This window comes from Panthera uncia, chromosome F1, assembly GCF_023721935.1.
Source record: "Panthera uncia isolate 11264 chromosome F1, Puncia_PCG_1.0, whole genome shotgun sequence".
Taxonomy (NCBI): Eukaryota; Metazoa; Chordata; class Mammalia; order Carnivora; family Felidae; genus Panthera; species Panthera uncia.
In genome coordinates this window covers 40,474,264-40,492,113 of record NC_064813.1, presented here as the reverse complement: position 1 = coordinate 40,492,113, position 17,850 = coordinate 40,474,264, and the positions used below count along the sequence as shown (strand labels likewise).

Genomic DNA, 17,850 nt, shown 5'->3' with positions numbered 1-17,850 from the left:
ACCCCTACCTGTGCACAGGGCTTTCTGCGTCTCCCAGGCCTGCCACTTCCCCAAGGCTGAGCTCCCCAACGACGGCAGGCCTTGGCATGCATGTAAAGGAACCCCTCAAGCCACACTGGTGGATGGGAGCGTCAGCTGTCCACCCCAATCGCACCAGAGACAGAAGACATGCGCGCGCGCGCGCACACACACACCATTATCCATCCATCCTCCCCCCTCCCACCAAACAGCAGGAAGGGGAAGAACAAGCCCCATGACCCTGGAGGGAGCCGTTAGGTTTTCACATATCACCCTCTCAAGAGTCGCGTGAGCCAAATATTATTACTTCCATTTTCATACGTAGCACCTGAGGCTCAGAGACTTTGCCTAAGGTCAGAACACGTAAGTAGCAGAGCCCAGGCTGGGAGGGCAGTGTGGCCAGCCTGACTCCCGATGCACTCGGGCCTCTGTGCCCCTCGGCTCCCCTATCCTTCATCAGACTCCGCACGGACACCGCTCAGCGGATCCTGGTAACACCCCCGAGAAGCCTGCGTCCTTTCTACCCGTGAAGGTGGGGCGAGGTGGGGTGGCTTGTCCGAGTGGCAGACCCGTCGGCCTCTTGGTTCCCAGCCCCCGGTCTCCCTCTGGACTGGCCAGACTGGGAAATCACTTCTCCCCCCCTCCCCCACCCCCCCACCCCGGTTCAGGAGAAGGCCCCCTGTCCTTGATTCTCCTCACAGGTGTCTTCCTTGAACATTTTTCCTTCAAGCCTTGCCTGCAGGCGGAGCTCAGACCCAGGCCACGTTCTGACAGGCCTTTTCTAGGCCCCTCCTCGCCTCACTGACTCCAGCAGTGGGAGGAGACATCTCTGCGGACCCCTGGAGGGCCAGGGGCTGCCCCATCACCGGGGAGTTAAAGCCAGGGCCAGCCTGCACCTTCAGTCACTGCTAGTTCCTTCCCGGCCAACCTCGAGGCGCGCCTCCCGCCTGGTGTGGTCCGGGAGTCTCTCGTGGCGCACACCCTCCAGCCTGCCGGCAGCCAGCCACCGCCCGGGGGCCCATCTCACAGCCCATCTCGCAGGAGCCAGGAGCTGTCGGCAGCTCCAGCAGGTGGTAGACACCCGAGAGGGGAGAGGCTTGCTCTTGCAACACCAGCTCCAAAGGCAGACCTGGCTCCTCTGCCAAGCGTCGGGCAGCACCCACTTCCTGACCCTCCTCATCTCCTAGCGGCAGCTCTCCATCTGGCTCCTGGGTCTCTGCTTCCCTCATGCACCTCCAGCCCCGCAGGAGACATCAGCTCCTTCTGCTACCTCAGCGCCGGGCAGTCAGGCCAGCCCTTGGGCAGCACCTGGAACTGCAGGCCAGAGAGCAGATTTGGGGTGCGGGTGGAGTGGGGTGGGGTAACCCTCCCTCCCCCCCATTCGTCCCCGCGCCAACATACCCCTGAACAACGGAGCCATTCTCCCCTCCCATTGCAAGAACGGTGTCTCGCAGGCAACTCTTGGTGGTAGGGATGGGGATTCGGCCCATTTTATGGATGTGAAAACTGAGACCCAAAGAGGGAAGTGATTTATCCCGAATCACCCAGCTTAAGCGTTGGAGTCAAGGCTCAAATACGGATCTTTTCATTCATCCATTCAGCCGTTCATTTAACACTTCTGGTTACATTTGGCAGCTATGTGACTGACAGTGTGTTGTTCAGCCTCTCTGAGCCTCAGCTTCTCAGAAAATGTGGAAATTAGGGAGTCCGTATAAAATATTCAGCGTAGGGCGTCACACATTTTAGGTGCTCAAGAATCACTCGCTACTGTTACCATTCATTCGTTGATTCATTGGACCAGTCATGGGAACAAAAAATGGGCAGAAAGCATGCTGGGCACCATGGGGACAGAGATGCATAGACCTGGACCCCCACCCCCGCAAACTGCTCGCAGGCAAGTGACGGAGATTACCTTCGTGCAGTTTGGCAAGAGCTGTGTTTAAAGCCCTTGAAGAAGAACTGTGGGCACATGAAGGTAGGGCAAGGAGGGCTTCCTGGAGGAGGTCTCATCTGAGCTGAGTATTAAAGAATGAGGAGGAATTAGACAAGAGGAGAAAAGAAAACAGCTTTCCGGGGTGTATGGGTGTGTGTCTAAGATATGGTCTTAGATGTTAAGACTCCAAGGACGCACAGGTTAAGAAGTAACTGGCCTGGAGCCAGGGAAAGTGAGTTTTTTTTTATTTTTTTTTAATTTTTTTTTTTTTCAACGTTTTTTATTTATTTTTGGGACAGAGAGAGACAGAGCATGAACAGGGGAGGGGCAGAGAGAGAGGGAGACACAGAATCGGAAACAGGCTCCAGGCTCCGAGCCATCAGCCCAGAGCCTGATGCGGGGCTCGAACTCACGGACCGCGAGATCGTGACCTGGCTGAAGTCAGACGCTTAACCGACTACACCACCCAGGCGCCCCAAGGGAAAGTGAGTTTTAAGCACAGGTACGGGGAGGGGTGGGGCTGAGCATCCCAGGCTTGGGGGAGTGACCTTGGCTCTGTGTGCCTGGGTGCAGGCCAGGCCTACTCAGGCTTCTTGCTGCGTGGCCACTGGTAAACCGTGTCTCACCCACCAGACTATAGGTCTGTGCCCTTGAGGACAGGACCTGTGTCGTCAGAAAACGCTTGTTGACTTGACCGCACAAACTGTGTTCCTTTGTCAGGGAGGATTCATGGTGGTGGGCGGGGCATGAGGGCCTTGGGGAGCACAAACAGGAAAGAGCCTTGGCTGAGACTCTTGTCTGGGCCTCAGAGAGTGTGAGCTGGGGTGGGGGGGGGGCAGGGGGGAGCAAACAGGGTTGAATGAAAAGTTTGGAAGCCCAGGATATTATTATTTTTTTTATTTGTAAAGATAAAAATAAAAAGCTACAACCCCCTACACACACACACACACACACACGCACATGCGCACACACAAACCCTGGTGTGCATATATGAATACACATACCCCACTAAGAGCCTGAAGCCACAGTGGCCTCCTGTCGTGATTACAGGTGGTGGTGGCAGAGGCGTCAGGCCTTCCTTCACACCCCTAGCTGGCTCCCTGGCTCACTCCCAGACTGTCAGTCCCTGGGGCCGGACACAGCCACTCTGAATGGTGTCTGTGTCTCTCCCCAGCCCTCGCGGGGCCACTGTCATCAAGGCAGCCCCAGGAGGCCCATGATGTGGGGGTTGGGAGGGTTGTGTTTACTCTGCAGGGGACGAGCCACCTTGGCAGGTGTCTGCTGAGTCCCCAAACACGCTGAATGTTTTCCTCCCCAGGGAGCGTTTACAGAGCCAGCGGCCCCCGGGGGAGCCCTTGCTTCAGCTCTCTCAGACGCCGGCCCCTCAGAAGGACAAGGAGGGCTTGGGAGGGGCTGCTCACATCCCCTTCCCTCACGGAAACAGGAGCGTGGAGAGCAGAGGGAGCCAAGCTGGGGTCCAGAGACCAGGATTCTCTCCCTAACTTGCTTGGTAAGCCCGGGTGAGACCTTTTACCGCTCTGCCTCCCAGCCCCCCACCCTCTGATCTCTTGGGAATGTTTTAATGAAATAACCCTTCATGCTCCAGTACCTCTGTGAGTGAATACAAAAGACCCAATCGACTTCTTCCCCAGGTGGCCACTCCATCTGCCCCCCTAAGCCTTCCTTCCTCCGTGACAGCATTCTCGAATTCCTTCCCCCAACAGACACTGACTCGGCCACCTACTAGGTACCAGCCAGACATGTGTTAGGTACTGGGATACAACGAGCAAGACAGATGGAGAGATCTACACCCTGCCCTCACAGGGCACACAACCCATGTGACACAGATCTGAGCCCGGTGGGACCCCAGGGGCCACGTGACATCAAGCGGTAAATGAAAAATGAGTTAGGATTATTTGACGATAGTAACAGCCCCCACTTCCTGAGTGCCTACTGTGTGCCAGTCTCTTAACATATCTCATCACTAGGCCTCCTAACAACCTTTAGAAGGAAGTATTAAGCAGCCTCTTGTGCAGAGGAGGAAATGGAAGCTCAGAAAGGTTAAGTAAGCACTCCAAAATGGCACAGCTCTAAGTGCTGAACCGTCTGCCTGGGGAGACTGCTTTTACCCTTTGTTCCACTGATGTAGCTCCGTTAAAGCAGGGGAAGAGAGAAGCCTCTCCGAAAAGGGGATCATTACAAATATGTAGGGTAGAGGGGCTTTTGTCCAACATACCTTCCCCTCTTGTGCCCCCACGAGAGGTTCATTGCCTGGTGAGATCCCGTTCCAGCTGGGCGGGTACGTATCAGAGCTCCTGGTTCCGCCGGGACAGAAAAAAAAGAACTGAGAACCAGCACTTGCCACGCGGTAGTCTGGGCCCTTAGTCAGGGTGGAGAGGGGAGAATCGGAAACCAGTGGCCTCCGAGATCAGGCTGCACCGTGGCCGCTTTCTTCGGGGAAGGACAGACCGTGCTTCTCCGAGCAGGCCAGGAAGAAAGACCCAGATGGGGCTCCCCCATCCCACCCGCTCTGCCCATCGTTGGGGGAGGGGGGAGTGTCAGAGCTGATTCTTGATAACTGCTTAGTGACTACCATGCTCTTTGCTGCCATAGCTGAAACTGCACCACTCAGTGCCCTACAGTGGCCGTCAGAGGAGCCTGTTGTGGGGGGGGAGGGGGAGGGACAACCCCCCTGGAGGGGACCCGCCAAATCCAGGGGGGTGGGTCTGGGGGGTTCCAGCCATGCAGGGGGGGGGGGGGGGGGGGACATGAGGCTCTGGAGGCGCACAGAGACTCCAGGGACAGCGGCACCCAAGGGAGCCTGAGGACAGACAGACACTTGGGGGCCTTAGCGATCCCAGAAGCCACTGTGTCTCATTCTGAATGGAGCCTGGCAGCAAGGAAGAACCCCCAAGTCTGCTGTCTCCTTCTGGCAGCTTCAGGGGGCCCAAAGACATACAGCCTTATTGCTATGGTTCCAGCCTAAGAAAGCCAATAGCCTCCCAAGAAGTGAGGTGAGAAGAGGGAGCAGCTGGAGGCACCCAGGAAGCTTGCTGGGTATTCAAGGGGCTCCTTCCACAAGGCTGTGTGAGGCAAGAAGGGGCCCACCTGCTGGGCCACATGAAAGGACAGGAAGCTGGGGAATGAGTGAGAGAGAAGGCCACCAGAGGACCCGTTATCATATCACCTCCGCTTGAGTATCTACTAGGGTCTGAATCTCGCCCCCACCCCCACCCCCACCCCCGGTTTCTTCCTTCTCTACGGACCCAGCACCGCCATCTACCCAATGGCTTCAACCATAAATCTGGGACTCATATTTGACCCCTTCTCCCATTTTGCACACCTAATCCATTACCAGTGGGTTCTCACTCTCACATACCCTAAATCTTTCCAGTTCTCTCCATCTCTACTGCCTCCTGGACTCCCTGCCCACCCCCGCCCTCCCCCCAGAGCCATGACCTCCTATCGTCTTCTCTTGCCCCCTCCGGCCCATCCTCCACACAGCAGGCAGGGTGACCTTTTTCCGTCAATGAGTTCTGATTGATTTCTTTCGGTGTTAAACCCTGATTGAGTTCTTTCGGTGTTAAACCCCCCTCGCACACATGGAATAAATCCTATTTGGTTATGATATATTATCCTTTTTACCTATCACCGGATTTGATTTCCTAATATTTCATTGGCTAATTCTGGCCTTTTAAAAATGTAATTTAGATGACGTCATTCCCTGCTTAAAGCACTCAGAGGCTTCATAGCGCACTCAGAATAAAATCCAAACCCTTGCCCAGGAACCACAAGGGCTACAAGGCCCCCACCTAAGTCCTCGAACACCTGTGGGTCTCTTTGGACACACTCAGGGTTTGGAGAAGCCAGAGCCAGCCACAGAGAGGAGAAAGAGGGCTTCCTTCCTTGAATTCCCCTGAAGTTATCATTGTAGCTACCCGCTTGTTTATCTGTGGACTAGCTCTCTCCCTACACCAGTTCCTAAGCTCCAGGGACCAGGGCCAACTTCTTGACCATGATTAGACACCTAACGTCTGGTCCAAAGTCTGGCACTTCTAAATGAGGGAAGGGACTCTCCCTCCGCTCCATGCCTGAGCCAGTGCTGCTGAACGCGGCCTGTGATAAGCACAAGGCCACGCCGCCAGAGTCTCGCTTCAAATTCATCACCATGAACTTCGGGTGGGCCCTGAATGCTGCCTCCAATTACGCTAGAGTCGAGTATAGAGAGTCTAGTCTAGACTAGAGTCTCGAGTCTACTCCCTCCCCCAGTTCCAGAGAATTATTTCCCGCTTGCTACTCTCTCCGCTGCCTCCTCCCACATCCTCCCTTTCAGCTGATGACCTTGCTTCCCACTTCACCGAGAAAGCTGAAACACTAGAAGAGAACTTCACCTGGCAGCATCCGCGCCCACACGCCCTGCCTTCCTGCCTGATAGGCCATCTCCAAGCGCCTCGAAGCCAGCCCACCAGTGTGTCTGTCCCCACCCGGGCTGCCGACACGAAGCCTGCACTCCAGAAATTCTCTCCTTGGCTCCAACGCCGGTTTTGCACTCTCTCCTGGATCGTGAGATAGGGGCACACGAGTGTGCCCAGGTCCCCCTCCAATCTTAGAAAACAACACAAAACAAAATGCCTGGTTCCCGCTTCGCCTGAAAGCTTCTGCCCCATTACTTTGATCCTTTTGTAACAAAATTCTTCAAAAGAGAAATCTACGCCAACTGCCTTCAATTCCTTCCTCTTCTCTCTTGAGCTTTCTCCAGTCAAGCTTTCTGCTCCCACCCCTCCGCTGACATTGTTCTTGCTAAATCCAACAGTAATTCTCAGTCCTCACATCACTCGATCCACTGGCAGCATCTGAAACAGCCAATCCCTCACTTCTCCTTGACATACTTTCTAAGCTTTGCTTCTGGGACACCACACCCAGGGCGCTGGGGGCTCTGAGTTTTCCTCCTACGTCTGAGCCTTCTCTTCTCCCCAGCCTCTCAGTGCTTGGTCCTCAGTTCCCGTCTCTTCTTTATCTGTTCGTCCGCTCTTGGAGACCTCACGGCGGCCCCTTGGGGATTTACACACCATCCACGTGGCCAATGGCTCTCACATTTATGACCCCAGTCCAGACCTTTCTCCTGAACCCCATCCTTACATATCCATCCAACCACCCGCTCAACAGTCCAGACTCAAGGTGTCTAAACCTGAACTCTATTGCTCACAAAACCTGGACCGTCCACAGCCTTTCCCGCCTTAGATAATGCCAACTCCATCTTTCCAGTGGCTTCGGACTAAAGCTTGGGTCATGCTGGAATCTTGTTTCTCTCATATCCCACACCCAATCCATAAGCAAATTCATTGGCCCTTTCTTCAAAATACATCCAGAATTTTAACAAGTCACCGTACATTCATACAGTGGAATTCTAGCAATGAGAAAAAAAAAAACAGAAACAAAAACCAGCCAACCCACAAAAAAATTCTACTGTTTCACTCAATAATAGGGATGACTCTCAGATGTAATTTTAAGCTTCAGAAGCCAGACACAAATCACTATGTGATTTCCCTTTATAAAAGTTCAAGAACAGGGAAAATCAGTCCATGGGGATAAAGGTCAGAATAGTGGTGACCTTTCAGAGGGCATGGGAGGGACACAAGGGAACCTTCTGGGGTGCTGAAAATGTTCCAAATACTGATCACAGTGGTGGTCACATAGGTATATCAACATGCAAAAATGTATTGAGCTGTATGCTTAAGACGTATGCACCTCACTATATAAACATTTTACCTTAATAAAAAATAAACTTTGAACATGCACATCCAGAATCAACCACTTCTCACTGTCATCTCTCCATCACACTGATTCAGGGTACCTACCTCTGCTCTCATGCGATTAGCTCCTAACTAGTCCCCTGCCCGCCCCTACAGTGCAGTCTCAATACAGCAGCAGAGTGAACCTTTAAAACCTAAATCAAACCATGTTGCTTCTTTGCTCTAAACCCTGCAGTGGCTCCCCATTTCCCTCAGAATAAAAGCCCATGTCCTTCCAGCAGCCTCTAAGCCAGTAGCTTATCATCTTTCCAGCCCTATCTCTGACCACTCTCTAGCTTTATCACTCCACCCCTGCTGCACAGACCTCCTTGCCAGTCCCCAAATACGTCAGGTACATTCCTTTTCTAGGACCTTTGCTCCAAGTATCTCCTCCGTGTGAAATGTTCTCCCAATATCTGCACAGCATAGTCCCTCACCTCTAAGGTTTTGCCCCATTTAAAACTGCAACCCTCTCTCTCCACCCCCACCCTGGCATCCCCAATCCCACTTAGACTGCTCTTTTCCTTCCCCCATTGGCACATTCTACCTTCTAACGCTCTGCATATCAGGCACTGTGTTCATTACTTAGCATCTGTCCTCCAACCCATTAGAATGCAGACTCTAGGGGGATCTTTGTTTTGTTAATGAACGTATCCTGCATCCAGAATATCTATAACAATACCTGGCACATAGGAGGCACTCAATAAGTATTCGTTGAATGGATGAATGAATGAATGAATGAATGAACGAATGAGCAGATCAGGGCTCTGCATGAGAACAAGAAAAAGGAACCAGTTGCCCTACTCTCTCAAAGGACAGAGAAGTTCTGGAGGCAGGTGGCAGGAAGATATCCCTCAAGGGCCTCTGCCACATGACCTGGGCTGCAGAGACTGAATGTAGAGAAGGGTCCAGCGGCCCCACCCAAGCACTTTAAGGTGCCAAGTGCCAGTCTCCTGACACCCCCACTTCCACCATAGGCAGGTTGGGAGTTTGTCCTCAGCCACCTTGGTCTGTAGGAATCCACAAGTTCAACAGCGGCTAAGAGCCCCCAGATGGAGGTAGAGACCAGCCCAGCCCACCCATCTTTGTATCTACAGGTAGCCCTGCAAAGTGCCTGGGACATGGCAGGTGCTCCAAGTCAGTTTGTGAAATAGGTCTATGGGGGGCACCTGGGAGGCTCAGTCAATTAAGCGTCCGACTTCGACTCAGGTCATGATCTCACGGTCCGTGCGTTCAAGCCCCGCATTGGGCTCTGTGCTGACGGTTCAGGGCCTGGAGCCTGCTTCGGATTCTGTGTCTCCCTCTCTCTCTGCCCCTCTCCCGCTCACACTCTGTCTCTCTGCTCTCACACACACACACACACACACACACACTCTCTCTCTCTCTCTCTCTCTCTCAAGAATAAAATACAACATTAAAAAAAATTGAAATAGATCTATGAAAGTCACCATGTCCCTAACATTATACCCCTAATCCCGCTGGGGATAAAACTCCCAGGGTGAAGAGCAGTGCAGGAAAAGGTGCCTCATCTCCTTGTCTTTGCGGTCAGGGAAGGCCCTTGTCTCCACCTCCCTGCCCACCCCCACGCCAGTATTTCCAAGGGGCCATGAACACCGAGGTCCACTCACCCACCTGCTTCCTCTTCCTCTCCCGTCCCATGGCTACCCACCAGCCTTTTCTCGTCCTGCAGCAGTTGGCAGCCTCCTCTGGGCTTGAGTTAAGGAGACTGAGGCTGACGGGGTAATTCACGCAGCCCAAGGAACCATCTGTCCTCCTTCCTCTCTGCTCTGTGCCTACCCTGCCAAGTGGAGCCAACTAGCAAGTGCCACACTCCAAGCCTCTCCCACTCGGGGACAGCTGTCCTCACCAAGGGGCAAGGAAACAGGATGTCCAGGCCTCAGGGAATAGAGACTAGGCAACGAGGACTAGGCCCGGAGCCCAGCCGGTCCTGCCCTGCTGAGCCCAGAAAGGCAAACGGGCAGAGGAAAACCGATGCACGTCTGGGGATCTGCAGTTTCCATGAAATTGGGCAGGAGGAGTGGGGAGAGGTGGAGTAAAGGGAGGTGGGAAATATTTTAGAAATTAAAAATTAAAAAATCCTGACGGCTGGGAGCTGTGCTCACCTAGGGTTCTAGGCTTGGCCCTGACCCTGCCAACAATGTGAATTGTGGGTATCATTGTAGTTAGGACCCAAATGGCCCAAAATATAAGCATGAATAAATAAAATATGAAACTCATTTATTCAGAAAGTGCTTCCAGCCTGCCTCCTCCGTGCCAGGCACGGGGACACGTGCCATTTCGGTGTTTACCAAGCCCAGAAAAACCAGCTGGACCGCGAGCGATGGGCAAGAAGTAGACGCAAGGCACCTAACAGAGGAAATTGGCCTGGTCCAGGTGGAGAGGAGGTCAGAAAAGTCCACCCGGAGGAGGGGCTGTTTCAGCCGAGACCTAAAAAGATGGACGAAAAGACAATCCGGTTTTTACCCTCATAAAATTCTCACAGAATCATTTTTATTGACATGGGGAAATGCTCATAATGCATTAAGTAAACAAAATGGGATGGGACATAAAACCATCCATGCTCTCAACTGTGTGAAAGTTATATTTATAATCTATCTATATTTAGAGGTACAGATATATATAGACACACATGGAAAAATTCCCTGGAACAGCAAAATGTTAACACTAGTTACGTGTAGGTGGTAGAATTACTGGTGACTTTACCATCTTTACTCCCTCCTATATGTCTCAACATTTGAACAGGAAACAGAGATGGCTTTCATGCTTGGAGATAAGTATCAAATGTCAGGACATGGCCTCTAAGGTTCCACCCATGGCCCTTGGTAGAGGGCTTCTCGGGAGGACGTCGTGGCCATTCCCCTGCTTCCAAGCAGCACGAACACCTGGGAAGCTTACTCCTAAAGCACTCAGAGGCCTCCTGGAAGCCGTTCTGATGCCAGCTGGGAGAAGTTTCTTTCGCCCTGGAAACGAATCCAGATTTCTCTCAACTGAAGTCTATGCCCCCCTCACTCAGCACGCTCTTCAGCATAAGCCACCTGAAGGCTGGCCCTCGGTCAAACAAAGAAATGTCCTTTTTAATCTCAGAGGGACGTCTCTCTTCACTTTCCCCCTCTCAGCCCACCACTGATCTGCTGACTGACCCTGGGGAGGCTGCGTTCTCTGTTCTGTTCCTGCAGGAGCGGCGATTGCCAAGGGCTCCTCCTGCCCCAGCCTTTTACAGCAGACGCTGGGGGCGAGAGTCAGGATCGGAGGGGAGGAAAAGAGCTCGTGACTGACCGACCTTGAACACACAGGGGTCCCGGGCCTCTCTTTCCCCTTCAGCAAGTGTGAGGAAGTCAGGCTTCAGGGCTTGCCAGCTCTCCTCTCCCCAGCCACTCTCAGCCTCTGACCACCCCACCCCGCAGGGGAGCTGGAGATGGCCTACCCCCCCCCCCCGTGAAAGCAGTGTCACCATAGAGAACAACTGTTCGGGGCCTCCGGGGACACAGACGGTCGCCTGCTGGGGTACGCGCACAGGAGGCACGCTGGGTGTCCGGAAAGACCCAGGCCCGCTAACTTTATGCCTAACAGCAAACATGTCCTCATCTACCAGATTCCTCCCCGGCCCCAGCATGCTGGCCTCCCACACTCCCCGCTGTGCCTCCCCGGGTCAGCAGCCCAGTTGGGCAGGCCTCCAGCTGTGGACAGAGGCAGGGCTGCCTGGGGCTCAGCTGCGGCACTGGAGTGAAGGTGAGGAGGACTCAGAGGGAGGCGCCCAGCACGGGCACAGCACGAGGGCCATTGGCAAAGACCGGGGGAGCAAAATCACCGCACTGACAGCCTTGAGGAAACTCCTCCATAATCCCCATAGTTTCCTGGGGCTGATTCAAGAGGCACAGGGGCTCCCTGCTTAAAGACGGCTGTGAGACAGGCCCAGATTCAAATCCTGTCTCTGCTGGCGACAAGACTTTCGTCAGGGCAACTTACTGAACCTCCCTGCCCCTTAGACCTGTTTACAGGAGTGTCAACAGAGCGGGGACAGCAATGCCCTCTCCTAGCGAGAAGCCAGGAGCATTAAATGAGATGAAGCATGTAAAAAAAAAAAACATAGCACTGTGCCTAGCTCCTACCCATTAGGAACTAAAAAACACAACCTTCTCAGGAGTCGTGATAAGGAAGAACCACAGAGTTAGAGCTAAAAGGCAGCTCAGAGACCTCAAATCTAGTCCCTTCATTTAACACATGAGGTGGGGGGGGGGGGGGGGGAAGCTCAGAGAGTTTGAATAATTCATCCAAGGATGCAGGGCTAGGAAGTAACAGAGCAAGGTTCAGACTCAAGTTTTTCTGACTCCCAAGCATCCACCGCCCCTTCAACCCCACCCCAGCCTATCTGGCCACAGGTAACCCTTGCTCAGGTCTCCTCCCCACAGAGAGGGCTTTGGCCGGGGAGCCCCCTGTTGGCACTCCTCCCCATAACCAGCCCCCTGGAGTAGGCCACCGAGGGCCACCAAGCAAACTCAGGGTGAGGGAGTGGTGGATAAAGACTGCAGATTCCCTAGAAGTACGAGCTCAGGGGGTAATGGGGTGTGGATTACCAGGCCTGTGGAGGTGCTATGCAAATAGGATGCAAAACACACATAAATGACCACAGGTTATTGATGAATCAACAATTTGAGATCTTTTTTTCTTTTCTTTCTTCCTTTTTAATTTTTTTTTTTTTTTTTTTTTTTTTTTTTTTGTCACTGGACCACACTATGGGATGTGAACCTTCTTTTCTTTCTTGGCTTTCTGCCAAATGGAATGAAATAAAATTTGTGGTTGACTGACCGAACCATGCTTTGCTTGGGGAGGGGCCCAAGCTCACTCTGTCACCTGGCTACCCCACAGATGTCTCACCAACGCTTGCTCAGTATTACTCCCCAGCGTCCAAGGCATCTACCTCCGACTGGCTTGTCAGGGCAGCAAGTCAAATGCATGGGGGCCTCTGGCTGACAGACAGTCCCCCAGGCCCAGCAGCCTGCTGACTGTAACTGCCCAGGGAGCATCATGCTGTTCCTCCTGCAGGGGGACCTGGCAGTGACGGGCAAGGGCCTGGAGTGGCCCATCACGTCAGCCCAGCCTCCAGGATCCTGGCTTTAGGAGCTAGACCACAGCAGCCTTTCTCTAACGGAGGAGACTCCTCTCCATGGGGCAGGGCCCTCCCAAGCTACTGCGGGGTTGCGGCTCTTAAGGAACTGCCTGAGCTACTGGGACAGCCGTGGTCAGATCCCTGAAGCAGAATGCAGGGGGCAGATGGGGTGCCTGGGTGGCTCAGCTGGTTAAGCGTCTGACTTAGGCTCAGGTCAAGATGAGTTCGAGCCCTGCCTCGGGCTCTGTGCTGACAGCTCAGAACCTGGAGCCCGCTTCGGATTCTGTCTCCCTCTCTCTCTCTGCCCCTCCCCCACTTGTGTTCTGTCTGTCTGTCTGTCTCTCTCTCTCTCAAAATTAAATAAATAAACATTAAAAAAATAAAAAATAAATAAAAAGAATGCATGGGCGGTCTAGTCTCCCGCAAGAAGGTTAGAGGTTAGACATCTGGAATGCCTGCCTGAGGCTCAACCCTGTGAGCTCTGAAAACTCATCCAATTCAGTCGACATTTCCTGAGTGTCTTCCATGTGCCAGACGCTGGGCGAGGCATTCTGGAGAATTTGCAGAAATGGACAAAATGCAATTGCTGCTGCTCAGATCACTGCCCTCGACACAGTGACAATCCACCGAGGAAGAAAAGTACAAGTTCATGTATAAATATAACTTAACGGTGTTTTGAAATCTGCCTGGAAACGCGGGGTTTGTGCGCGTGCGCATGTGCACGCGTGTGGGGGTGTGTGTGTTGCTGTCTGAAAGCACCAGGGCGCAGTGGGGTGGGGGGCGAGGGCTTTGCTCATTCAGACCCACTTTGAGCCATACGTGAATGATACTAAAGCTACAAACATAAACATACCACTGAATGGCTGGCAGATAATACTGAGTGCATTACATAGCACTAAGTGTTTTATATATAGGGGTTTATTATATTCTTCCAATCATTTTTGGAAGAAGGTACTATTATTAATATCCCCTTTTATAGATGAGGAAATTGAAGCCTCACGAGGTTAACAAGCGACCTTCCCGAGGTCACACGGCTAGGAATACATAGCAAGGATTCGAACCCAGCCTGTATTCTTAGCCTCTGTGCACACGCCTGCCTCGGCCCTCGGAAGGCAGCGGCTCCTCAAGACCCCTGGCTCCCGGAAGCTGGAGCAAGGAACAACCACAGCTGCCTCCTGGAAGAACGAGCCTGCAGTCCCTGCCGGCACAGCCAGCCCCCTCCCCACAGGGCAAGTAGGGCACATTCGGCAGGCCTGTGACCTCTGTCACAGCAGGATCAGGCCTTTGGTTCACCTTGGCATCCGCTCAGCAGACAGAATTTCTTGAGCAGGCCTTCCTACATCTGTGTATCTGTGTGAGTTTTCTAATGTGGCAATACGTTGTTGTAATGGTCCCGCTCAGAGGCCCAGCCCACTCTAATGGGCTGCGACCAGCTTCCTCTGCACAGCCCGGCCACGACCTGGGACTAATGGCAGCATGAAGGCCCCTCTGCGGCTGTGCCTGCGGGGCTCCAGGGCCACCTCCTGGGCCTCTCCCTGTCCCCTGAGCAGCCATCTTCACCCCCCTCCCCTGGGAAAGTGTGAGGGCCGTAAGCAAGGCGCAGAGTCTGGGATGGGGAGGGGGGGGGAGGGGGGGGAAATCAGGAAGGAAGGTGGGTGGCGGAATCTAGGCTGTGCTCCCCACCAGCTTGGGGAGACCCTCTGGGTCTTTCTGAAGTTTCTCCTTTCCCAGCTCCTACTCCACCTCCCTTAGGGGATCACGGAGGGAATAGGAAAAGGTGGTACATGAGGAAAAGCTTTGAAAAGGTAAATGTGCACAAATGCAAGGCAAACAGGAGAAGCGTGGGCGCCGAGGCCTTCCCCGGGCAAGCTGCCAAGTGAGGCCAGAGGCCCCATGTCCCAGATATGGAAGTGACTCTGGGGATGGCAGGTGCCAGAGATGGCCAGAGCTCCCTGGTAGAAAGGGAACCTATTGGTGACAAGACTCAAAGAGGGGGCGAGCCCGCCTCACAAGAGCATCCCGGCCGGGCCAGCCCTGGCAGTGCGCCCAGGCATTCGCTGGCACTCGGTGGCCCAGGCACTGCCTGGCGACGAGATTATGGCCTGGCAGGCCCCGTCGTGGACTGGACACCCGCACGAGGGCTGCCACTGTCAGGCCACCCACCCCGGCGCTGCCTGGGCACAGCACAAGCACCTCTGCTGTGACTGGCAAAGACACACGTGGGTTAGGGACAGAACAGGCAGAGTAAAAGCAAGTGCCTGAATTTCTCCCTCCTCCTGCCTGCAACGGGGATCCCATGAGTGGGAGCTGGGCAGAAGTAATCAGACTGCTTGGGTTCAAAGGACAGCCCTGGAGGGCGGAGCTGGCCACAGATGCCAGAGAACAGGAGAGCCGAAGATTGCGTTCTTTCGGGAAGCCTGCCCGGGTCTGGCTCGAGAAGCAGCACTCCTCTGCCCCTGGTACGTCCCCCTCAGTCCATCCTCACCCCACTCCAGCAATCTGTTCTGCCCCTTCCACCTCCCCGGAACGGGCGGAGCTGTTTATTCCCACCCTGAGCTCACTGCGACTGTCTTGGCTGCCCCTCCAAACCCCCCACCCCAGGCTGCACAGGCAGCCTTGGGATTCCTGGTCACGTCAGGAGAGCAGCCGCAGCTTCAGCTCTGGGGTCGTGGGCACTGCCAGGTTCACATTCCTCCAGCAACCCAGGCTCTCACGACTTCCACTGCAGCTCGGCCTCCCTCAGTAGAGCAGAGGACAGGAAGGCAGAGTGAGGGCTGGGGCACAACGGCCCGCGGAATATCGGGCTTTTGTGGGGCCTTACGCTCTACCTTTTATCCTCTCTAGATGGCCCTCGAGCCACCGAGCGTGGGGCGCAGGGGGTACCTTCAGCTGCTCTGGACTCACCGGAGCGGGATCTTGACGCGGAGGTAGCGGTCCACGGCAATTGCCAGCAGGGCGAGGATGGAGCTCTGGGTGAGGATGAGGACAGGGCAGGCGACCATGAGGCAGGTGTGGAAATAGGTCCGTGGCCCAATGTTGATGAGGATGGCTAGCGGGATGACCAGAGCGCCCACCGCCACGTCAGCCACCGCCAGCGATACGATGAAGCAGAAGGTGGCATCCCGCAGCGCCTGGTTCACCTTCACTGCCCAGATCACCAGCACGTTCCCGGGCACAGAGACCAGGGCGATGAGCACCTCGATGCCAATGTAGGCGGCCTGGAAGGCCGAGATGGAGGGCGGCATGACAGGCACAGGCGAGGCACATCAGCAGGCAGGCACCAAGGGGCACGAGGCAGGCACCTGTGGTCACGGAAGCCTGGGGTGGGGAGGCCTGCCGGCAGGTGCAGGGGGAGCCCAGGCAGCTCTGAAACTCCCGCTGCCCTTTGGAGCTGTGCCCCACTTGGCACACCCAGTGCCTGCCCAGGCTGGCGGGATACCCTGGCCCTTTCTCTGCCTGATCTTTGTCCCCTCCCCTTATCTTCCCCAGAGGGTCCATTCGACAACTTAAAATAGCAGCGCTCACTCCTCCACTGGCTCCTTTATCAGGTGTGAGGCAGCTCCCGGGGCGCACACACACGCACCCCACAGGGGTCCCTCTGCCTGGCTCTGCCCACCCATGCCCACAGAACAGGCTGCAGGGAGCTCACCATCCTGCCCGCTGGCCACCAGGGGGTCCCGGAGGCGGTGCCCAAAGTTGCGGGCACCTGGGGGCGCGCCGAGCCGCGGGGCCGCGCCGGGCAGGGCTGGGCTCCGGGACCCGCGCGGCGGCTCATCGTCCTGGGGCTCCCGCCGCAGCTCTCCCAGCCCGGCCTTTCCAGCAATCACATGGTGCGGCGGAGGCTCAGCCCCAGGCGCTTTTAAAGAGGTAGCGCCCCGGTGTCGCACCTGGGACTGGGCTGGCAGGCGTGGGTCTGGGGGACCGAGCCCAGCCGCAGACCGGGGCGCGGGCCCCGCCTTTGCCCAGCTGGCGCACACACGTGCCCGGCGCCACCCACCCAAGCCGCTGCTGGCGCCCGCCTCCCAGCAGTGCCCTGGTTCCGCTCCAGGGACCCTCCCGGGCCACGGACCCTCGCCCACCCCAGTCCCAAGGGACGTCTAGCCGCCCCTCTCAACACTCTCCTGCATCCCCATTGGGAAGCCACAGCGGCGAACCGAGGCACAGACTTACCCAAGGTCACCAAAGCTGGCAGAGCTCCTAGCTACCTGCACGGTCGTGTCTCTGCGCCCTCCCAGCTCGACGCCTTCGGCAGCCGCTCGCTCCGGGGATGCCTGGGCGATCCGGGGCCAGCTGGGAGGTCCAGGGGGACGGTAGCTGGCTGGGACTCGACTCGGGCGCCGCCGCCTCCGTCGCCCCCGGCGCGGGAGCTGAGTGACAACCGGGCTCCGCACACCGGGAGGGGGCGGGGGCGGCGGCGGCACCCGCGGGCCCCTCCCTCCTCGCCCTCCGTCTCCTCCCCCACCCCCTCCTCTAAACAAAGGAAGTGATTCTGGGTGAGAAAAGCTGGGAAAATGTGAGATTTTCGCAGGGTCTGGTGTGTGAATCCAGTCTCGGGGGTGGACAGAGGTGCAGCCTCCGTGTGTTCACCGGTTCCCTTCTCCATGTGGGATGCCCGGAGCCCTGGTCTGGCCTCCGGCGGCACCCCTGCACCCGACACCGCACAACCTCTCACCTGCAGGGCTCCGGGATGTCCCCCACCCCACCCCCACCTCCCCCCACAGTCAGCTGGAAGCTCTACACACTGTCCCACCCTTCAATCCTGAAACCCTGCTCTCCCATGAAGCCAGCCCCTGCATAGTCTCAGGAACTAACATCCTTCCAGAGCACATCACTTTGCAGGCTCTTATCTGAGTCATTATATTTCTTCCTCCTCTTTCTTTCAGAACGGCCTGTTAGTCTATTAGCAATGTCCATTTTACAAATGAGGGCACTGGGGCTCAGAGGAGTGACCTACTTTCCTAAGATTATCTTGGCCGGTG

General features: G+C 55.5%; 1 protein-coding gene across 1 annotated transcript in view; it reads right to left on the bottom strand.

Moving 5' to 3' along the window:
* ADORA1 (adenosine A1 receptor) overlaps positions 1-17,228 on the bottom strand; it is a 34,410-nt gene extending 17,182 nt beyond the window's left edge. The window contains exons 1-2 of the mRNA XM_049634401.1: positions 17,042-17,228; positions 15,776-16,173 (exon numbers count right to left, since the gene is read on the bottom strand). Of these exons, the coding sequence (XP_049490358.1) occupies positions 15,776-16,116 (341 nt within the window). The 5' untranslated portion in view covers positions 16,117-16,173; positions 17,042-17,228. The remainder of the gene's footprint in view (positions 1-15,775; positions 16,174-17,041) is intronic.
* Between the last annotated feature and the right edge of the window lie 622 nt (positions 17,229-17,850).